Source organism: Rhinolophus sinicus, chromosome 3 (genome assembly GCF_057876585.1).
Source record: "Rhinolophus sinicus isolate RSI-liver-muscle chromosome 3, RSI-T2T, whole genome shotgun sequence".
In the NCBI taxonomy this organism is placed as follows: Eukaryota; Metazoa; Chordata; class Mammalia; order Chiroptera; family Rhinolophidae; genus Rhinolophus; species Rhinolophus sinicus.
Window position 1 is genome coordinate 78,396,122 of NC_142503.1, and position 24,023 is coordinate 78,420,144.

Sequence of the window (24,023 nt, forward strand, 5' to 3'; positions counted from 1 at the left end):
AAACTGTACCCATTAAACATGATTCCCTATTCTTGCCCCACCCCCAGCCCTTGGTCACCTCTACTCTTCTGTCTCTATGAATTTAACTACTCTAGGTGCCTCATATAAGTAGAATCACACAGTGTTTATCCTTTTGTATCTGGCTCTCATTCACTTAGCATAATGTTTTCAAGGTTGATCTATGTTGTAGCATGTATCAGAATTGTATTCCTTTCTAAGGTGCAACAATATTCCACTGTATGTAAGAACTTAGCTTTTTAATGACACCTTTGAGACACCATATCTTAGGGGACGGACCTCTTGTTAAGGTGGATGGTAAGTTTACCTTATGGTGTAGGACAGGTGCATTGGGTTATATTTCTTACAGCTGAAAGAGTCCTAACTGACACATAAGGTACAACTCAGATTCTTCTGTGAAGGTCCAGGGTGGGCAATAAGGCCACAGAGTACTCAAAATGGAAGCTGTCCAGCATGTGGAAAAGTTTTCCAGAATTTCCCTAAGAGTGTGTGTAAATCGAAATCTATATATTTGTACATATGTATATACACACAACTAAGCCCACACTTTTCCCTCTTTTCATCTTCAGTTTAGCTATTTTGATAATCCCTTGTTACAACTGTTAAATTCAATATATACAGTTATTCGGTACTTAACATTTTTCATCATAAAAAGTATACTGAACTCCAAATCGAGTGAGACATTGCGCCTCGTGCTCTACAGAGGAGTACAGATTGATGTCTCTTTTCAAAACACTTTTCTAGTATACACTTTTATAGTAATAATCAAGTTTAGTCATGGGTAAAGAATAAAAACATTTATTTAAGAAGTACCATTCAGCATCAATTGCTCCAAGTTTGGCAGGCACAAAGGGTGGGTGATTAATGTTTTGTTGGTATGTGAAATTTGAGATAACAGGACGCAGTATGACAAAAACAAAACAAAAAAATTATTATTAAAACTAAAAAAGAAAAATGAGTAGTAAACTACTGTGATAGAAAGGGACTTAGATTAAGAAAATGTCACCATGCAATGAAAACAATCTCCTCTTTAATAAGTACTAGTAGGGAAGGGGGTTAGACTTACTTGCAGGATTATTGGGGAATGTTCCTCATGGAACATTCTGGTTCATGGCTGTGAAGAGGTGGGCTGCAGAAAGATGTGAGCAGATCCCCGTACTAGTAGGGGGTACAGAAAAGTGGGGATAAGGAGAAAGAAAAATCAGGCAGAATGTCTTTGCTCAAGGGTCTGTATAAAATACATATTTAAAGAACACCTGAGTGAGCAGATTCTTTTCTGTGATTATAAAAACATAATGGACAGCATTTAGAAATCAATTATGCTGAAAACATAGAAGAATGCCCTTTCATTGTAAGCATAGATAAAGCCTCCTGCAACTGTTACAGTATCTATTACCTTATAAAATTCTGTATTTTTGCTTGTCCCCTTTTCTGTTTCCTAGTTCACACTGCAGGAGAGAACAAAGGCCTTTTGCGATCCATCCAGTCAGTCCTTTGATTTCACAGGTATAGGAGGGAGGGTAATAAGTAGTAGCTTGCCCAGGGTCACATTCATCCTCAGTGTCACAGACTGGGCTACAACCAGGTCTCCTGATCCCCCGTCAGGTGCGTTTTGCATTACAATATGACATGCTTCATACCCAACCCTGTCCCAGTCTGTACTTGAGGATTTTCCCTCCATCTCACTCAGGCAGAAGAGCTGTGAGGGACAGCAATAGTAGTGCTTGTGGATTCTCTCGTTTGCTATGAGCGTGGGGTACTAGAAGAAGAGGAGATAACACACATCTCCTTCTATCCCAGCTCTGAAAATTATCTAACACACACACACACACACACACACACACACACGGTCAGGCTACTCTAAACACCTCCCTGAGAAATACTTCCTGGATAGAGCATTGTGTATGACAGAAATTTTTAAAGGTTACCCTAAGAGAGGTTATTGATCATCTGGCCAAAGACACACAATCATACACCTTTCAGAAGCTCTGCAAATATAAAGCCCCGGTTAGAGAAGATGACAAACATGGGAACTTCCAGCTCCAGGGGACACCTCAGCACTGTTCCACAGAGACCCTGACTGCCATACTATCAAGTGGGCTTGCTGATCAAGTGGTGGGAATGGCGTCCAAATATACAAATTCCAGCAGGAAGAAAATACATGTGACTGAATTTTGAAAAGCCCCACCATTTTCACATTTATTTCTGATTGCCCACTCATCAGTACTCAACATTCCATATGTTCTTTTCTAGCTATCCAGATTTCTGGGTAACCATATGGGTGATGCTTTATCACAACATTCAGGAGAGGTGTCTCCAAAGGGAGGTGCACAGATCTCTTGGTGTGTCCTTTGAGAACAAAATGCAGTGAAAAGGAAGTATTACACTTTAAAAAGGTCTATCATACAAGTTTTTGCTCATGGTTCAATACCAGGACTATGAATTGAGAATATCCTTTGTCATATTCATGAACTAGGAAAACTGGGAGAGGAAAATTCTTGAAACGCTGACATTCCCAAGTTTACTAAAACAGCAGAAAGTACCACAATTCTATAGACTGTCTGGCAGAAATTTATCTTTCTTGTGCTCCGTATGTTTCTGTAAGAGTAAGGATCTCTTTTATTTAACTTCTCCAGGAAATTGCTTTCTCAAGTGAAGATAAATCATTTGTTTCACAAGACAAGAGCCAGCCATGTGTTCTGTGTTCCATCTCACGCAATTAATTGCCTTTGTACCGTATTTCTTGTCTCTTTCCATATAGTTTGCTGTGTCTTATACACAGACTCCTGAAAAATTCTTTCTACTTGTGTAGGAAAGCCACGACTTTCTTCCTCTAGGGCATTGATGGTTCGCAAAGCAAAGGGAGTCCTTTCCCGGGGCAAGGGATTGTTCAGGGGCCGCATGGGTATCACAGAGTTGTATTTGTGCTGCCTGTTGACAGAGTTCATTAGAGATGAATAGAACTGGAACTTACACCAGGTATCTCTTAAAAAGTTTTCAGTCAATAATAAGATTGTCCATGCAGACCCATTTACAGCATCATCTAAATTCTGTAAATGCTGTCTGCCACATGGCATCTCAGCAAAGATTATTCCAGGTCTGATGCCAAAGTCATTTTGTAGCAGATCCTGGACTCGGAGAGCTTCATTTGTGTCACCTTCTGCATGCAGTATCACAAATTTGAGGAACACCTCTTCTTCTTCTGCGTCCTCTTCAGGCAGCTCTTCCACTCCCTCCGCTGCCTCCCGCTCTCCTGTTGGGATTTCTGTTGTGCTGCTACGCTCAGCAACATCATGCAGGGAGATTTCAGGTTTCTTGGAATCTGACTCATGATGTCTTTGACTTGTATCCACACTGTGGCTTTTCCCCAAAGGGAGAGAAACAGGGCAGCGATCCATTTTAGACTTCTGGATACCCATTATAAATATCCAAGTCAGAAGAGCAAAGCTTTATTTATTTCTCAGCATTCCTTTTAATTCTAAAAGAAGAAATAACAAAGAGAAGAATATTGTAAATTTAACCAAAGCATTAAAAACGGAAACCTGCGTTCGAGCTGAAAACCTCTAGGACGTTACAATATATAGATCCTAAGAAATGCCAAACAGATCACTGGAAAACAAAATCATTTGTGTTTTTGTAAGCTTTACAAGGGCTACCACAGGTAGCCAGTTTAATATAATAGGAGCTATCTGGAAATTTTAAATGGTATTATATTAGCACTATAAATCTCCAGATTAAAATAAATTACTCTGGTACCTTAGAGAAAAGGTACCGCGCCCCTCTATCCTTCTGGAGTTTAAATCCAACTTCTCCATTATCAAATTATTGTGTAGATTAGAAACGTGAAAATCTAAAGAAACACAGAATATTCAAATATTAAATACACAATTTATTTTTGTATCAAACACAAATACAAAACAGAACACAAATATCCTAAAGAGGGCTAGCAGGGAGCTCTACTGACTCAGCATACAGAGATCTGAAATGTCAAATCTCACTAGTTCAGAGTGTTTTGTTTGTCTAATGTCTGGCACTGTTATAGTGGGGCTGGTAGAGGAATTATAAGGATTGTGAAAAGTGAGGAACTTATTTTTCCAGCAAATCTTGGGAATACTGAATAAAACATATTTTTTCACCTAAGGAAAAATTAACATCTCAGTTTGGAAGTGAAATCTAGAAACAAAGACTTGTGATTTTCCCCAGATTTTACTATCGTCTACACTCATTCTTTCATCTTAATAATCCTATATCCAGAGTGGAAAAATTAGATCAGCAGTGAAAGAAAAGCACTCTATGTGAATCTAATTTAAATAAACAACATTGCCAATGTTGTTACTGTAACTCCAAAATAGGCTATTTCAAGGGCGGGCAGGGGGGAGAGATTCTCTTATCAAAAGACAGAAAATTTAGAATAGATAAATATAGGTTCCATATTTTCAAATAGGAGCCCACAGGCTCTATTCCCTAGCATTTTTATTTACTGTTCATGGGCAAAGACCAGAGTTCATTATGAAATCAGAATTATATTCATAATGGTATAATACAGCTACATATATCAAAATAATCCAGGTTTAGAAGAAACAAATAAAAATAGTGAAAACCTGTTATGGGAAGAAAAGATAAGGAAAAACACATAGGGAACTTCTTTCTAATGTATGTACGGAGTAAAAGGGTTTGCTACTGCCTCTGAATAGAGAAAGAGTTGCTGGCTACTGCTTGTCATTCATTGTATCTGTACTTTAGGTTCTGACTCCACAGTATATTGTGCCAACTACCAAGAGGTATTCTAGGCATAGTAACTCTAAACTGCTACACACATACAAGGTCGGTAAATTAAGTTCACAAACTCATCCTAAAAAAAGAGCTACATACCTCTTTACTGAATATCACTATAGTCACCTTCGAAATACTCTCCTTGGGAAGCTATGCACCGATGCCAATGGCTTGTCCACCCTTCAAAGCAATTTTGGAACTCTTTGTGGAATGGCCATCAAAGCTGTCATTGTATAACCCTTGATGTCCTGAATGTCATCCAAATGTCTTCCTTTCCGTATTTCCTTTATCTTCAGGTAAAGAAAGAAGTCATTGGGGGCCAGATCAGGTGAGTAGGGAGGGTGTTCCAATACAGTTATTTGTTTACTGGCTAAAAACTCCCTCACAGACAGGATGTGTGAGCTGGTGCATTGTCGTGATGCAAGAGCCATGAATTGTTGGTGCAAAGTTCAGGTCGTCTAACTTTTTCACACAGTCTTTTCAGCACTTCCAAATAGTAAACTTGGTTAACTGTCTGTCCAGTTGGTACAAATTCATAATGAATAAGCCCTCTGATATCAAAAAACGTTAGCAACGTCGTTGCAACAAATTCGCGAACTTAACTGTCAGACCTCGTACATACACACATATATCCCAAATAATAAAACCAAATGAATTTTAACTCTCCTTATAGGTTAGGATTAACTGCTGACTTCTTATTGCATTATGAAAAAAGGTTTTGCTATGCAAACTTGCCTAAAGGAGCTTCTCCTGCCTAATAAAATAATTGTTAAGCCATTCAGAAGCATCTATTTACTGTGTCAATTACAACAATCTTCACTTATTCATTGAGATACCGTGTTTCCCCATAAACAAGAACTAGCCGGACCATCAGCTCTAATGCATCTTTTGGAGCAAAAAGTAATATAAGACCCGGTCTTATTTTAATATAACATAAGACCGGGTCTTATATAAGACCGGGTAAAATATAACATTAATATAATATAATATAATATAATATAATATAATATAATATAATATAATATAATATAATACAACATAATATAATATAATACCAGGTCTTATATAAGACCAGGTCTTATATAATATAATATCATATATCATATAATATCATATAAGACCGGGTCTTTTATTAATTTTTGCTCCAAAAGATGCATTAGAACTGATGGTCTGGTTAGGTCTTATTTTCGGGGAAACACAGTAGGTTTGTTTAAGCAACTTAACATCATTATCTTAATCACTAGCTGCTGCAGATAAGTGCCCTTGAAGTAATACAACAAGTATTCATAGACAGTGTCAACAATTTCTAAGATAAAATGGTGTGTCAAGCCAGATCAGAAAATCTTTTGAAATAATTTTTTTTTTAAAAAATACAACTTTATGTCTTATTTTTCTTAATCAGTCAGCAAAAAAGAGCAAAACATTCCAGAAATCTATGATGTACTGTTCCAGCTTCCAAGCATTCCTACCCTAAGCAGTCCAGAGAGAAGAAAGTTAATAACAATGTCTGGAAAACTTCACTGTGACGTTCTGATTTGGAGGGAGCGAGTAAGGACACAGCCAAGGGAAAAAGATATTGAAAGCTGTGGGCTGGAGATCTGCCTTTCCCACCACCACAGTGATTCAGAGATGGGGAAATGGTCCTGATCCATCATTGTGGTTCTCAGGCTGAAAGAAAAGGCGAGAACCAATGATTGTGCTCACTCTGAATCAATTATCTCCACAGAGAAGGCTTTACTAGAAGAGAAGGAAGGCATGGAGTGGTGAAGGAAATGGGGAATAGGAAGAAGGCTGGCAAAAAGAATTCTGGAAAGTTCCCTTTAAAGTTCTCCTCCTCAATCAGAAATGGTCAGCACCAAGGTTAAAACACTTAGGTTTCATGTCCTTCTCCTCAGCTAAATGGGAGGAAAGTAAAGATGTCCACCAGCGAGAGGCACACGAGACGACTTGTTCACAGGAATAAAAACGTGTATGTATTCACTTTTTAATTTACTTTTTTAGAAAAGGTAGTGGTTGAAAACATTTATATTGAAAAGTCTCACCCCCATCTTTATCTTCATTATCCATCCTGCTACCCCTATGGTGATCAATTTTATGAATTCCTCTTGTACCCTTCTGCTGTTTCTTTATGAATATATATTCTTTTTTCAAAAAATTTATCACGTACACACACACACACACACACACACACACACACAGCAGTAGTAGATCAACAGATATCTCTTCCCTTTAATAATATGACCTCAGAGCTTTCCATCTAAGCACATAGAGAACTTCCTCACTCTAATTTACAACAAAATAATCTTCCAGTATGTGGATATACCATAATTGTCTCCTGTTCTTGGATATGTGAGTTGTTTCCAGTCTACTATTATGAACAATGCTACGATGAATAACTCTGAACAAAAATCATTTTTAAATGTATGCTGGTTCACCTGTAGAATAATTCTTCTAAATAGGATATCTATATCAAAGGACAAATGCATTTGTAATAGCAATAGATTTGGCCAAATTGCTCTCTGCAAGATTGAACCTTTTTTGTTTTGTTTTGTTTCTAATTTGATAGAATGACACCCTTACCTCCAACCCTTCCCCCAGCAAAGATCTAAAACAACAGAGGCTACCAAGTACTAGGACCACAGCCCAAATGAGCTAGTCACATCCCTTCAGGCAAGAGAAATGTGGAAACATATACCCCATCAGAATGAAACCCTGAAACTGAGGCTCTGAAGGGAAGATCAGAACAGGTCTGAGATAAGAAGGAAGGAGAGTCCAGAAGTGTCCACTTTATATCTAGGCAAAAGAGGGTCCCAATAGAACCCCCCACATTAAATAGGCATAAGATAAAAAGAACAGCTTGGCAAACATGCAAAAATATTACAGGAAATAAACAAAGACTATAAAGAAGAACCACAGCACACAAAAGAAAACTAAAAAATTCCATTTCCATTAAGATTATGTGCTCTGGAATCAGACTGCCTGAAAGTAAGTCCCAGCCCTGTTATAAAAAAAAAACTGGGAGACTTTGTACAAGTTACTGTGCTTTGATTTCACTATGTGTGAAAAACGGTAATAATTATAGTACCTAACATTTAAGGTTTTTATGTAGATCAAAATGGCTTAGAACAACGCCCCATAAATGTTAGCAACTATTATGTTATTAAATACATAACAGAGAAGCTGAAGAAAAATTTACACAACAAATGCTTATGCTCTAGGACAGTGCTGCTCAAAGTATAGTCCATGGACAAGGTGCCAAGCTGGAACCGCTTGGTGCCAGTCTGTGACAAGATAAGGAGACTGTGCCAGGATGTAAATCAACTGTATTAGTGAAGTACGCTGTTTAGTTCGGCGGACACTTTTTCATAGCAAGACATTCTCAATGAAGGAAGAAGCACGGCTTACATTTGGTGCATGCTTCTTACATTACTATAGACAAGCATTCTGAGTAGCACTGCTCTAGGAGACACTACAGAGCATATATAATCAATGAAACAAAAATACTGAAGATGAGATAACAGAATTAGATGAAAAGGGAGATTGCGGACAAATCAAAGACCTAACACCATTAGGAAAAAACAGAAACAGCAAAGAATGGAATAGATATAACTCAAAATCATATCAGTTAATTAAACACAGTGGAAAGGCTTGAAAAAAAAATCATGGAATACGGAAAGGAAAAACGACAATAAAAATACAGCAATTTGAAAAAGAGACATAGCTATGGAGATTTAACAGAAACAACCAATATAATGAAAACCACTGCATCTTAAATAGAAAATCCAGTGAGTATAACAAAAAACTTCAAAGACATAACAGATCCAGCACCCTCATTCAAATGATCATCAGTCTTATGATCACAACCAGAAATTATGCACCTCGTGATGTCATCAGACATGACGTACACAGCATAACGTACGAGAGGATTTGCTAATGATGTTTAGTGGCATAGAATGCAGAGTCCAGGGTTTGAGGAAAGGTCCAGCTAGGAGGTGTTGTATTCGGCATTTATCTGTGTATAGATTCCATTTAAAAGCTAAAGACTATATGAGATTATTAACAGTGAGTATAGACAGAAAAAGGAAGTGGATTGTGGACTTGCCAGCCCCCACAATCATGTGAGCCAATTCCTTATCTCCCTTCCTCCATTTCTCTCTCTGTCTCTCTAATCTATTGTTCCTGTTTCTATGGAGAACCCTAATACACGCTTCCTTAAAAGTTTGTTGCCCTAGAACTAGGAGTTACTATTGCATTTTTAAGACATGACCCCTTGGGAAGAGAGGTTCCCAAACAATAGTAAGTAAATAAAATACATGCATGTATACAGTTTTAAATATGCCCATGTGTTTACCACCGAAAAAAGCTTATGTGTTTAAATCATCACCTCTGACATGTAACACATTAAAAATTAAGGCATCTAAAAAAAATTAAATTAAATTAAAGCATCTAGTACTGTACTTGAAACCTTCAGCCTTGGAGCGCCTTTATTTTCTTTCCTATGTAAACAGCACCATCTTGCGGTGAATACCTGTAAAATCAATGGTTTCTTCACTTGCTCAAATTAATACCTTTTGATGTTATTAATAAATTCAGTGTTGTTGAAAACTTACTCTGCACCAAGACCTGCTGGTTTGGGGGGATGTGAAGCCAGGACTAGTAGACAATTGGGACGCACTGCACTGGTGCTTCATTCAGGAGAGCAGGTGCTATGAAAGCACTCAGGGAGGACACCTGCTGCCAGGAACACTTTGCATTAGTAAGGCAGAGAGATGTGGATGGTACCAGCATTTGCAAAAACAGAGGCCCCATGGGGCAGAGTATGTTAGGATCATTTTGCACTTGGTATTTATATGGCTCAAGTCCACGTGTGTGGGGGTGGGTGGAGGGTAGCGGTGAGAAAAAAGAATGGAGAGAATAAACAGGATTAGAGAATGTAAGGGGCCTGATATAGTACGCTCAGAACTTTGAATTTCCTCATGTTGGCGGACAGAAGGCCCTGGTAGATGTTAAGTAGGATAGCAACATGATCTGAGTTGTTTTAGGCAGATTAAAACAGTTGTAGTAAGTAGACTAGGCTAGCGGACTGCAAGGCCTTAGACTGGGAGAACAATCCGTTGAAAGGCTATTGCAATAACCTAAGTGAGAAAGCCGAATCCTGAACTAAGGAAGCGATAGTAGAGACAGGTATGTAGGAAGTGACAAAGGGGGGTAGGTGACAGAGAAAGAAGAATCAGGTATGCCTCCCAAGACTGTTCCTTGTGTAAGGTGTTGGTGCTGTTTGCTGAGATGAGCAGGGAAGGGGTGGGGTGTGTGTGACCAATTAATCCAGTTTGGGACATAGGGGCTTTGAAGTCCCATGACCTAGAAGAGGGGCTGTCTCGTAGACACTTACACATGTGGGTCCAAGGCTCAGGAGAGCATCTTAGTCGGGGGTGGAAGTTTGGTGCTAGCTCATATCTGTAACAGAATAGGTGGACAGTTAACGAGGAGAGAGAGCTGAGACAGAACCAATGCCTGACAGCCACCCAGAGAAGCAGCCCACAAAGGACAGGAGGAGGCCCGGGAGCCGCAGGATAATCAGACCCAGAAGGTATCTGGGAGCCAAGTGAGAAGAGTGCTTCGAGCAGGGGTCAGTGTCCACTGCATTTAGCACCACGAGGTTCCCAGGAGCAGTTAGAGAGGACGAGCGGGAGTCACCACACCAGACTGCAGGGCTCAAGAGTCTATAGGAAGTGAGGGCATGAGGAGAGAGGAAAGCTCAGCTAAGAAAAAAAGGAGAGACCAACAGCTACAGGGTTCTGGAGAGGATTTCCTTAAGAGAAGCGATACTCAAGAAGGCCTAGAAACTGAGGGGTTCGCCAGTAGAGGGAAAGGATGAAGAATACGGGGGCGGGGGTGGGGGAACTTCTTGGGGCTGATGAGCTGTTCTTCTCTCGGGGGTTGTTGAGCAGCTGTCTCTCTCTCACTTCCCCTCTCCCTAAGAAAGGGGAAAGGCCGCTGAGTTCCTGAGTGCACTAGGTCCCAGGACAACGTCTGTGATGGGCACTGCACATGATGTGGTGACCTACAGGACTTTGGGTTTTACCTTCTGGGCAGAAGATGAGTGCACTTTTGTTCTTATGAAGGACGGTGCGTTATCTTGGGAGAGAGCACGCTGTTACTGCTATTGGTGCCTGGAAGCTTACGCAGGGAAAGAAGTGGGGAGGGTGTGGATGGTGAGTAGCCCAAGGGGTGTTCTGTAGCATATACTGCAGGCCTACTCATCCAAAATGCATTCCAACTTCCTTTTAGTGTGCCTTCCTGAACGTCTTGTGCCACAAGTACCAAAAGTTGTATTTCCTAGACTCCCTTGAAGCTCAATGTATTTAAGTACTTTCAGGTCTGAGTTAAAGATGAAGGGAAGCAGAGCATGAGGTACCTGTTTTCCTGGGTGAGGCTCTAGCAGAGTTGGTGTGATCCGAGAGATGGCAGCTTCCTGATTTGGCAGGTTTCCTAGTTGTGGCAAAAGCCCCAGCAACACTAGACCAGTTCTACTAGGTGTTTGCTATGAGGTGTTTCTAGAAACTCAACCTAGAGTTCAGCTCTTATACTTTCCCACTGAGACTATAAATCCTGAAATGCCCTCTAATGCATACCTATCTGCTTAAACTAGCTAGAGTAGATGCTGTTCTCTGCTACTAAATTGTGATTGGGACAACATCCAAATTCAGGACAAGAAACTACAGCAGAACAGCAAAACATGGCCTGACACCTCATTTTGTAAATAAAGTTCTACTGGGAGACAGCCATGCCCATTCATTTATGTACTGTCTCTGGCTAATTTCATGCACAGAGGCACAGTTGAGTAGTTACAACAGAAATCCTATGGCCCATAAAGCTTATAGTATTTGCTATCTGACCCTTCCAGAAAAGTTTGCTGACCCCTGGGCTACAGCATTGAAGTGCCAAGCTCTGCCAGGATGTCAGGATACAATGGAACAGGCCTGCGCCAGCCAGACAAGGAACACGTAGCTTTTTCTTTAACTTCTTAACACTGGAAATACATGTTTCCCTCCCTTCTTTTGCCTCCTCCCTGCCCCCACTTTGGTTCATGCCATTATTTCTCAGTCTAGTTGTGTAGGACAGAGCTCCCTGGCCCATGCTGGTATTATGAGCCTTGCGCTCCTCCGGCTGAGGCAGTCGGTTGCCAGTCATCAGTAGGCCACTCACAGCAGCTCTCGCGGGCTGCCGGCCACTCACACTGGCCACCGGCCACTCACGGCAGCCCACGGCAGCCCAGGTTCAGGGAGAGCTGTTGTTCATAATCTTAGCTGTAGAGAGCGCAGCTCACTGGCCCATGTGGGAATTGATCCGGGGACCTTAGGAGCATGGTGCTCCAACCACCTGAGCCACTGGGCCGGCCCCTGGAAATATTTTTAAAATTCCCAACTAGGGTAATAAATACTTTCAGCAATAGGATGGGTAGAACTTGAATCCATCCTGATCTTATACTAAAATAATATTAATCAGCTGTCATTTATTTTCTTCTTTTGGGGGGGTTGTACAGAATCCATAAGGATGGCAAAGGCCCAGTACAAATAAAAGCTACCTGGCCTGGCAAGCAGCTTTCACCTCATTTTCCTAGACTACACTCCATCAAGGTAAATGGCACCATCATTTGCCCAGTTATGACAGCCAGAAACCTGAAGCTTCACTGATACTTTCCCGTTCCTCTTCTACACTTTCATTTCCAGCTGCCACCAAATCCTGTCTATTCAACCTCCAAAATACATCTCAAATTGTTCCACTTTCCCTCTCCACCACACTTTCACTCTGGAGCAATATCTCTCCCCTATTCTACTGAACTACTCTGTAACTGCTTTCCTCTGTCCCCTTTTGGTCAGTCTAATCCATTCTCTATTCCACAACCACAGCGATCTTTTTAAACAAACACATACATCTGATCCAATTAGTCTGTCTTACCGCACTTAGAACCAGAATTTCTTAATATGGCCAATGCTGCCCTGCATGGTCTGGCTCCTTCGATTCCAACCTCATCTCCTGCCTCTCCTCCCTTGGATCCTCCAGCTCCCTGCACCTGGGTCTTTCTTTCAGGTTTTCAAATTTGCTCAGCTTGCTTCTGTCACAACATCTACGGGGACATTTTATTGCAATTTTGAAATATGAATTGTATGACTCTATTTTCTTATCATTAGAGAACTTTTACATAGTATCATGGGCGAGCCAAAATTCTATTGGCGTAAACAATCAAAATGTCCAAAAACTGGGGAATGGCAATAACATAAAATGTCATATTATTCATATGACTGAATCCTATTAAGTCATTAAAAAATGTTTATGAAAGTTCTGAATAATTTTAGTGACATGAGAAAATGTGCTTCTATAATAATAAGTGAAAAAAAAGTCGAATATAAAATAGCATATACAGTATGATCTCAGCTTTATAAAACAAACTAGAGAAAACAGATTGGAAAGAAGTATACCAAAAGGGTAACATTGAGTATCTGTGTTTGGTAGATGTGTAAATGTACCTATATCTACATGTATATCTATACATACCTTTTTTCTACAATGAGAATGCAATCTGAAAAAAATGTTTTCTTAGTAAACAAACAAAAAGAATGTATTATAAGTTTTGTGTTTGCAAATTGAGGGCATGTTAACTTGGTGCCCAGACAGAATATTCTTTATGTGTCATCTGTATATTCCAGATGGGTTTAGCCCATCTCCAGGTTTAACTCTGACTTCCTGTTTTCTATCTATATGCCAATTTTCCAAGACTCTGCGTTTGCTAACTCTAAATCAAACAGGGATCCTCCAATGTTCTGCTTAATTACAAGCACAAGAGCAGAATCACCTCCATAGTACCTAAAAAAGGTCCTTGAGAAGGTAAACATTTAATTACTTGAACACAGGCTAGTGTGTGCACACACACAATTGCTTCTAGCAGTTAGAAAAGCAAAAATACACAAATGGACCTTCATCTGCGTACCTGCTTTTTCATCTGTGGGACCTCTCTCTTGACTCAGCTGCTGGGAAGCTCCAGGTTCACCGTGTTCTCTAGCCCACATACAGAAGCTTGTGACGGGTCTTTTGGTTCTAATTTCATGCCTGGCTTCCCCTTAACCCTCCTATTCTTTAATATTTCTTTAATCCATATTCCAAATCCACTTATTTTCAAATTTTCATTTAATCTTCTATTGTACCTATGTATTCAAGCATCGCAATTCTGAAATAAGGCAATATTTTTCTTTTCTTCCAAAAGAAAGGAAGGTAATATACATGCTACTGATAACATCACAGAACTAGCACCTTGGGATTAAAATGAGAAATAAGCATTATAAATTAAACAGTCTTTTATTCCAACTTTTTCACCTTTTGCTAAAACTGAAAATGTTGTTTTTCATTTCCATTCCCACATATTTTACAGAAAACTGAATTTTGCTGTAACATCTAGATATTCTGATATCTGCTTAGTCACTACACTTAAAAACTAGTATAATATTCTCGGAACAAGCCACTTCATTTTTCTTCTTCCTATTAAAACTAACTGTTACTGGAACCATTCATTCAAAGTCTCCAAATCACAGACCACTGCTGCCTACTGAAGCAAAGGAATTGCTCAAAATAATTATTGCATGTTCTTTTCGGTAAACTTTTCTTTCATTTTCTATATTTAAAAATGAGAACTGGCATTAATGGGTAAATATTCTCTAAACCAGGAAGAATATTTTATATAAACACAGAACTTAAGGGCACACTGTATATCTTATTAAAATGAGGCTCAAGAGAAAGATGGTTGTACATTGTGATATTAAAGCAAACAACAGTGTTCTAAAGGTGCCATAAGCTTCAGGGAATGCTAGAGAACACCATCTATAATAGCATCAAACAGCAACCCACCTGAGGGTCGGTTATAAAAGGATGTTAAGGACAGGACTATGGCAGCGACCCCTGTGATAGAGCATTGAACAGGGAAGTGAGGGAACTGAAGGTGCACAGCCTGTATGGTCTAGCAGAGGCCCACTGCAGGCAATGAGAGCAGCAGCAAGATCAGCCTTGGGGCCGGCCCAGTGGCTCAGGTGGTTGGAGCTCCGTGCTCCTAACGCCGAAGGATTCCCACATGGGCCAGTGGACTCTCAACCACAAGGTTGTGGGTTCGATTCCTCAACTCCGGAATTGACTCCCGCAAGGGATGGTGGGCTCTGTCCCCTGCAACTAAGATTGAGCACAGTACCTTGAGCTGAGCTGCCGCTGAGCTCCCGGATGGCTCAGTTGGTTGGAGCACATCCTCTCAACCAAGAGGTTGCCAGTTCGACTCCCACAAGGGATGGTAGGCTGTGCCCCCTGCAACTAACAATGGCAATTGGATCTGGAGCTGAGCTGTGCCCTCCACAACTAAGAAAGGACAACTACTTGACTTGGAAAAAGTCCTGGAAGTACACACTGTTCCCCAATGAAGTCCTGTTCCCCTTCCCCAATAAAATCTTAAAAAAAAAAGGTCAAATATATTTAAAAAAAGAAAAGATCAGCATCACTATAGTGCTGTAAGCAAGGGGGACGGATGGAGATAAGATCAGAGAAATAGTTAGGGGTTAGATCAAATAGGGCTTTGAAGCCATTGTTAGAGTTTAGTTTTCATGATTCTGGTGAGAAGCTACCAAAAGATTCTGAAGGGAAGTGAGAGTTCTGATTATATTTGCTATTTGTAGAAAGACTGTAGAGGCACAAGAGCAGAAGCAGGAAGACCAAATCAAGACTTCACAGTCATCTAGGTAAAGAGAGATTGTGGTTTGCATTAGAGAGGCTTGGGGTAGAAAAATGCCTTGGGAGAAAGTATGCCTAGAAAAAGAAGATGGGCAAGAACGGAGCCCTGTGATACTCTAACATTTAGTGGTTGAGAAGAGAAGACTGGAGACAAAGGAGTGACCAGCGAGGTGGAAGGAAATGCAGGAGAATGTGGTGACCTGAAAACCAAATGAAGAAGAATCAAGGAGGCAGCTGTCAACTGTCATAGGAGGTGAAAACTATGCACATGCGACACTGGATTTCAAAAGTGGCATGGGGATGATGGAGAAAAAAAGCCTGAGATGAGAGGGTAGAGGAAGAAATAGGAGTGGCAATAGAGACTTGGAGGCAAGCCTTTCAAAGAGGTTTTTGTTGTTGTTTTTTAAATCAAAGGGAGCAAAGAAATGTGCGGGACCTAGGAGGGGATGTTTGGTCAGGGGGTGGGGTATTTAAAAGACAAGTTGTATCAGCAGATAGGTATTTGCTAAATGAATAAATAAAAAATACCACAAGGAGCAAATGATTCAACAGTATAAACATGGTTTATACTTCAAGTTCCATACAGTTAGACATATGAGTAACATTTACTTTGCTTCAAAAAGAGTTAGGGCATTATTCTATACCAGCTCATCTACTTTCTGATTTAAATGAGATATAAAGTGGAGTTGCTTAATTCCATTTATAACCAACACACTAAACTATTAAAATGTTATATTTTAAAGATCCCCTTATTTAAAGTTTACTGGGAAGGTCCTAACTAATATAGTACTGAAAACTAGCTCACAGCTGCCAGCCCAAATTATTTTTGTCCAAATAAGTTTTTTGAACAAGAAGCCAAATAAGAAAACCAAAACCAAAATTTTCAGCATTGACTCCATGTGCCTGGCTGAGGCTCATGCAGAACTTTTAAGCCATTTAAGATGCTGGGCTATATGTGCATATTGTTCGGAGTTTTCTTTTAAAACTGTTTTCTAAAAACAGAAACAAACTCATACAAGAACTGATAGTTGCCAGATGGGAAGGGGGTTAGGGGTGCTGGGTGAAAAAGATGAAGGGATTAAGAAGTACAAATTGGTAATTACAAAATAGTCAGGGGGATGTAAAGTACAGCATAGAGAATACAGTCAATAATATTGTAATTACTGTGTATGGTGGATACTAGAGTTATGGGAGGGGGTTACTTCCTAAGTTATGTAAATCTCTAACCATGATGCAATACACCTGAAACTAAGTAATATTGAATGTCAACTGTAATTAATTGAAAAATAAAAAATCAAAAACAAAATAAAATTAGAACCAGGAAAAAAACGTTTTCTAGTCAAAGTGAAACTACAAGAAAAGCAAAAAGTTGTATGGATTTTCCCTTTAGAGTAAGGAATCATCTGACTCAAAGAATTGAGAGGATAGGTAGCCTAGGTAATTGACAACCCCCTCCAGGGTACAAGGTAAGGCATTGCTACTAGTCACACAAGTAACAAGTGACTATATCCCATACCTGCAGCTGGAGGAAAACAAGAACCAAGTTTCATCCAGCAAGGCCAATCCCTGTGACCTGGGACCTGACCTTTAGCTTCTGTTAATGTCATTATAATGCTAATTGCATTGCGGCAACTACCACTCCCATCATGCATCTGGCGCCATGACAGTCCCAGAGGAACCAAATAAGGATGAAAAATGGGAAAAATGAGTCCCTCCGAGGGGGAGGAGATGAATGAATCAAGTCAATGAGACTTCACCGATTCCACCCCAAGAGGAAGGGATGAAAACCCCTTATCTTGACTTCCTCGAGATTTCCTCGTGGTGACTCATTCTGAGTTCACAGGCACTTTTCTCTCAAATGTGTACTTTCATTTTCAATAAACCAATTTTGCATTCTTGCACCTGCCTCACTCCTGAGTTCCTTCTTGCACGGTGACAAGATCCTGGTCATCGCTATTCCGGGCTGAGTCCTCTGGGGCATCGCCGCGAGCCTCCCGCGACAGAACGGCGCTGGGCCCGCCCAGGGCCCCCGAAACCTGCGTCTGCCCTGCCCGCCACAGGCCAGGGGCGCTGGGCAGCTGGTTGCGGCCACCTGGCCCCCAAGTCCCTCCCCCACCCCCAGCCGGGAGGCGGCTCCCTCCGGCGCTCCTACTTGCCTGGTAGGACGGCGGCACCGGATCAGCCCGGTGGCCTAGTCCTCTAGCTCTCGGGTGAGCGGACCCACTGGGTGTGCGACTTCTCCTGGGTGTCGGGAGGGAGAGGTGTCACGTCCTTCACTAGCCGCCAGTCCCGACCCCACGCCCACTGCCTAGCACTCCGGGGAGTCCCGCGCGGAAGTGGCAGGATCGCGGAGTCCCCGCCCCTCCGAGACGCACCGACAATTAACCCTTGGAGGTCGGCCTCACGCCCCCGCCTTTCCCGGGGGCTGCTTGGGCCAGCACGCCGCCCCGGCCGTGCGAGTCGGGGTTAAGGTGGCTGGATGTCTCAGCGCAGAAGGAAGAAGCAGGCCTTTCAGAAGGGTGGAGGAGGGGAAATCGCGCTTGGGAACTCTCTTCCAGGCAAATATGGACTCTCCCTGCGCTGCGACTGCTTCTTTTTTCCCCCAATGTCCCTCTAAGTCTCGACTTGGAGGACGGAGAGTGCGGGGTGGGGGAGTCCACTGTCTGCACCTTACAGACCTGGGTGCTGCGAATGCCACAGCAGCCGCTGCCTCGGTGCCTTCCCGGCGCGCCCAGCACTGAGCCCGCGGTGAAGTCCCGGCTTCTCAGACTGGAATCCCAGAACGCTAAAGGAAGGACACGGCCCATCTTACCCAAGCAGACCCGAGACGCTTTCCGAAATACAGCGACTCTCCCGGTCCCCCCAGGTGGCCACTTGGCTTTCCCTTTCCCTTTGGGTTTCTCTCACTGAATGTTGCTGTCGTCAAACACATCCCTGGCCAGGGATGCGCGGCGCATTACTCCGTCCCCCCAAAAGCCACTTTTCTCAGGTTCCTTCTTCACAAGCGAAACAGACTGGAACTCCACTGAATATTAAGGGAGAACAAAAAACCGATCAAATAAAAGAAAGAAGTATAAAAAGCCTTAGAAAGCCAAATACTTGATCCTACCTATCTACCCCAGGCTCCCAATCCCAGTCATACCTCAAGCATCCTGCGGGCCTGGGAGGAGCAGTCATGACGTGAGCTGCTCTTGTACAGGGGAAGCCTCAAGTGGCTGAGGGCCTCAGTTCTACAGCTGCAAGGAACTGAATTTTGTCAGCAACCTGATGAATTAGGAAGAGGACCCCAAGCTCCAGATGGGAACAGTCCAGGTGACAGCTTGATTGCAGCCTTGTGAGACCCTGAGCAGAGGACCCACTTAAGGTTTGCCCAGACCCTTTACCCATAGATGTGAGATAATAAAAGTATGTTGTTTTAAACTGGTAAATATGTGGTACTTTGTTATATAGCATAGAAAACAGAGAGCTAAAGTAGGATTTAGAGGGAAATCTATAGTTTTAAATATATGTTAGACTAGAAAGTTGAAAATTTGAGCTCAATATCTATTATAAGAATATAGAAATATGACAAACTCAACCTAGAAAAATAAACATTATAAAAATACGAACTCAATGAAACAGACAACAAATATATAACAAGAAAACACCACAAATATTTGCTCTTTGGGCAAAAACACCAATAAAAGTAATAAACCTCTGGTAAGACTGTCCAAGTAAAAAAGAAAGAAGATACAAATAACATCTTGTATAACAAACAGTGTAAATTTGTATACTACAAATAGTAGTATCAGGAATGAAAAGGGGGACATAATTGCAGATCTGGCATATGTTAAAATGCGTATCCCCCAAAGATGCCAGGCCTTAAACACACCTAAGATTTCTGATTTCCATCTAATTTAAGGAAGAAGTAATGCAAATCTTATAGCTCTTCCAGAAATTAGGGAAAAACCACTCTTCAACTCATTTTATAAAGCTATATGATCTTGGTATTAAACAAAAATGTTAAAACAAACCAAATCCAGCTATTAAAAACAAACAAATCACATCATGGCCAGGTTGGTTTTACCTCAAGAAGGTTGATTTAATGATAGGAAACCAATCCATGTAACTGACCACATTAAGAAAATAAAGGTGGGAAAACAGTGATTTTTTTGATACAGAAAGTTTTCGATAAAACTCAACATCCTTTATGATTATTAAAAAAAAACTCTTAGCAAACTAAGAACAGAAAAGAAATTTCTAAATTTAATAAAAAATACCATAAATTGCTTACAGGGTATCTTGAAAGCATTCCCACATAACAGGAACAAACAAGAATGCCAATTATGACCACTTCTCTTCAACATCGTATCAGATGAAGATCCCTACAAATGTAGTTAGACAAGAAAAAGAAAAGCAAAAGGTATGAGGAATAGAAACACAAACAAATGTTCTGACTTGTAGATGATACAATTGTATACACAGAAAGTTCAAAAGAATCTACAGATGTAAATTACAAGAACTGGTTATTGAATAGAAAAATCAATCTAAAAATTGTATTCCCATGTGCTAGCAACAAACAAAAAATTTAAAAATTTAAAGATATCATTTACAATAACATCAAAAATATACAGAAAATGAGATTAACAAAATATATGGATTATGTACTTCTGTGAAGAAAATTACAAAACTTTATCAAAAGATCTAAGACCTTAACAATGTATAGATGTTCATTTACTGGAAAATGCACTATTATGAACTGGAAATTGTTCACAAATTAAATGCAATTCCAGTAAAAATCCTAACAGATTTATTTTCTTTTGTTGAAACCCGTGATAATTGTAAACTTTGTACAAAAATGCGAAAGTCATATGATAGTCAAACTCTTGAAAAATAAGGTATATTGAAGAATAAGGTATAAAGACCTGTTTACTAAGTATCAAGAATTTTAAAAGCTTTAGTAACTAAGATAGTATGTTACTGATGTACAAACTGATCAATGGAATAGAACAGAGCCTAGAAATAGACTCATGCCAATATGAGCACTTAATAGATGACAGAATTGGCTTGATAAATCAATAAAGATGAGTTTTCAAGAAATTAAATCTCATACAAAACTCAAGTAGAAGACAAAGTGTACATATTTTAGAACAGGAGGAGATATTCATGACCTCAGGATAGAGAAGTATTTCTTAAATACCACATAAAAACACCAATACAGGAAAAGATTGGTACATTTCTAGGAGCAGAAAAATGACAACAAATTGTGAGAAGATATTTAAAATAGTTATAACAAAAGGATTAGTCTCGCACATAAAAAAAAATCTTGTTAATCAAAAAAGGTCAAAGAATCCAATTTTTAAAAGTGGACAAATGCTTTGAACAGGGACTTTACAAGAGAGGAAACCAAAATGGTACATAAATCTGTGAGTAACCTCATGGAAATACAAATTAAGCAATGATGAGGTATAATACCAGTTTCTTTAACAATATGTACATATATCTATAAAAATAACTGAACTACATCAAAATGGATGGTAGGGTGATGGGTGGGTTTTATTCTTTGAACCATTATTTCTCAAATTCTTAAGTGCTGCTGTTACCGTGCAAAAGATCCGTATGCTCGCCGCATGAAAGCCAAAACTTGAGATGAGGTTGGTGGAAAGAAAAGTAGGTTTTATTCCAAAATGCCAGCATGAAGGGGACACAGTGGACTCCCTGTCACAAAGACTGCCTCCCTCTCTCAATATCACCAAAAGGTTTTATAGACAAGCCAAGGAGGAGCAAAACAAAGGAAGAAGTTGGCCAGGCAACTTCAGGTAAAGGCGCCTCCCAGAAGAGGGTCTGCTCCACGGTCAAGAGTGAATCCCATACAGATGCAAAACACCCCTCCCCAGTTACCAAGCCAGGTGTGCACACTGGTCCGGAGTAAACAGAACCACTGGAACTGGTATGCATAGTAAATGCACAGTAAACAGAGTTATCAAGGGTTGGGGGGAGAAGAGGGAAGCAAAGAAAGGGAAAAAAAACTTTCAAAGTCACCAGCTAAACCACAAATCGAATTATATCAGAGGTCCAAATTTCAAAAATAGAAGATACAGGGTCACCGTTACACTGCCTTTACAACACTACAAACCCAGGAGATTTTCAAAAGTTTTAAAGTCTCACAATACCAAAAAAAACGTGGAACCTTCTAACACTGCTCATAAAAGTACTAATTGATACAATTGCTTTAGAAGTTAGATATTACCTAGTAAAGATGAAGATACACATATTCTGTGAGCAAGCAATTCCACTCCTAGATGTATTCTCAAGAGATCATACACATGTGCAATAGTGTATGATCTACAAGAATATTCATGGTGGATCTGTTCATCACATGCAACAACCCAAACGTCCTCACAGTAAGAGACATATAACTATGGTACACCCTTATGATGGACTAGTCCACAGGAACAAAAACAAACTATAGCGATAGATCGGCAACAACATGGATGACGTAGCAAAACAAAGTCACAAAAGAACACATGTAATATTCTACTCTATTAATACTCCATTAAATTTTACTTGTTAAAGTTAATTTTCTTTCTTTTTTTTTTAGAATTTTTTTCAGGAATGTAGTCATCCGTACTATTCAGTGTGGTCCACAGACTGTACGGAACTGTTACTAGCTAATGAAGAGGTAAGCATATCAAATGAGAATAAGCATGCACAGAAAGCAAGCATTTAGAAACGCTGACAGTGTTTGTCATGGCCAGAACATTCAAGCATGAGATTTGTATTTACAGAGGTATTGGTTTGTGATGTTTGGAAATCATTTTAAAAAGGAGTTTGAGAACTATTATACATAACTAGTATATGAAAATTATTTTCATTACAAACAACACAGGTTATCTCTAGTGGGAAAACTCGGGGATGTGATCAGAAAGATGCATAGCAACCTCCTGTGGTGCTGGCAAAGTTGTATTTCTTAAAGTGAGCATTGGTTGGATTAGTGTGTGCTTTACAATTTTACTTCTCTTTAAATTGTATGTTTACTACCTTCTTCTGTATTAGGACAGATTTCACAATTTTTAACAATTTAAGAATTATAGACAATACCAATTTTTAATAAACACATATCTATAAAAATAACTGAAATACATCAAAATGGCGGGATTATGGGCAGATTTTACTCTTCGAATTATTTCTCAAATTCTTTTGCTGCCTTTCCAAGGTAGGAGTAATCACTTGTAATTACCAGCATTAAAAACAGATTATGCCAGACCAGTGTTTCTTCTGGTGTATCTCGATTTCTGCAAGGAATGTAATCATTCCTAATGATTATAGCTTGTGGCTAAAATGGAGAAATGCAGACTGAGAAATAGCACATTTGATGGCTTAGGGATACCATCCCTGTATTTTCCTCCAGAATTTGGAAACAACTGAGCTGGAGAAGTTAGGAATCACCACCTTTATCAACCTTAACATGTTTTCCAACCTGTAGCAATGGGGACTAGCTAATAGTACATATCCCTGAAGCAGAGATTACTTCACTCAATTGCTGGCCTAACTAGACAACCATGGACCTCCCCTATGGATAGACAAAGCTAAACTTTCTGGAATATGTCTTTTGACATATTTTCTTCCTTCTATAGCACCCTGTAAATGTCTCAGCGCCTTCTGGTCCATTCTGCTTCATTACTTACGTAACATTAGTTGCTCACGTAGCTATCCTGTCTCAGCCAACTAAGTTATGTTCCTGGAGGTCAGACTACCTTATTCATTTTTGAAACTTCTTAGCAGACTATCATGTACATTATTATAGACGTTCACACACTTTCATATTTGTGTTACGTATTATTTAAGAGCCATCTGAGTAGAGGCCAAAGTAAGAACTTCAGAAACTGAAGATCAAGAGACTATAATTGGACCAATGATTAAAATACAGCTATTTAAGGCACCCATTAGCTCAGTTGGTTAGAGCCCCGTGCCGGTTTGATCCCCACATGGGCCACTGTGAGCTGCACCCTCCACAACTAGATTGAAACAACTACTTGACTTGGAACAGATGGGTCCTGGAAAAACATATTTAAAATAAAAATTAAAAAAATATATATATAAATATATGTATTTGTTTATGTATATACATATATATGGCTATTTACTAAATGCTTGCGTATGACAGGCAGTGATCCTGTGTTTTATGAATATCTCATTATATTCTCATTATAGTAGATACTACCTTAGTTAACAGATGAAGAAACAGACACACAAGTTAATAAAATCATTTGAGTGAAGTCACACAACCATGATTTGAACTTGACACTAAACCACTGAGCTGCTATTGAGCTACACTGAAATCGAGAGGGCTAAGCCTTCAGAGATCTATCTTTCACTGGTGTTTGTAAGGCAATACTGCCTGGTGGCTGAGAAACAGGGCTCTGGGGCCTGACTGCCATGGTTCATATTAAACTCTGCTAATTACTACCATGTTTCCCTGAAAA

General features: G+C 40.0%; 1 protein-coding gene across 7 annotated transcripts; it reads right to left on the reverse strand.

Moving 5' to 3' along the window:
- Positions 1 to 800: 800 nt before the first annotated feature.
- On the reverse strand, positions 801 to 18,541 carry TICAM2 (TIR domain containing adaptor molecule 2). Of its 7 annotated transcripts, XM_074328589.2 has the most exons (4): positions 17,715 to 18,066; positions 4,891 to 5,081; positions 3,775 to 3,868; positions 801 to 3,496 (listed from the first exon to the last, which is right to left on the reverse strand). In XM_074328589.2, the coding sequence occupies exon 4, from the start codon at positions 3,435 to 3,437 to the stop codon at positions 2,730 to 2,732; it is 708 nt and encodes a 235-aa protein (XP_074184690.1). In that variant the 5' UTR covers positions 3,438 to 3,496; positions 3,775 to 3,868; positions 4,891 to 5,081; positions 17,715 to 18,066; the 3' UTR covers positions 801 to 2,729. The 7 variants fall into 7 exon arrangements, 6 of the variants coding, with proteins under 6 accessions (XP_074184690.1, XP_074184689.1, XP_074184691.1 ...); XR_016020711.1 differs by lacking the exons at positions 3,775 to 3,868; positions 4,891 to 5,081 and having other exon boundaries at positions 801 to 1,176; positions 1,415 to 3,496; positions 17,715 to 18,065; XM_074328588.2 differs by lacking the exon at positions 3,775 to 3,868.
- Positions 18,542 to 24,023: the final 5,482 nt, after the last annotated feature.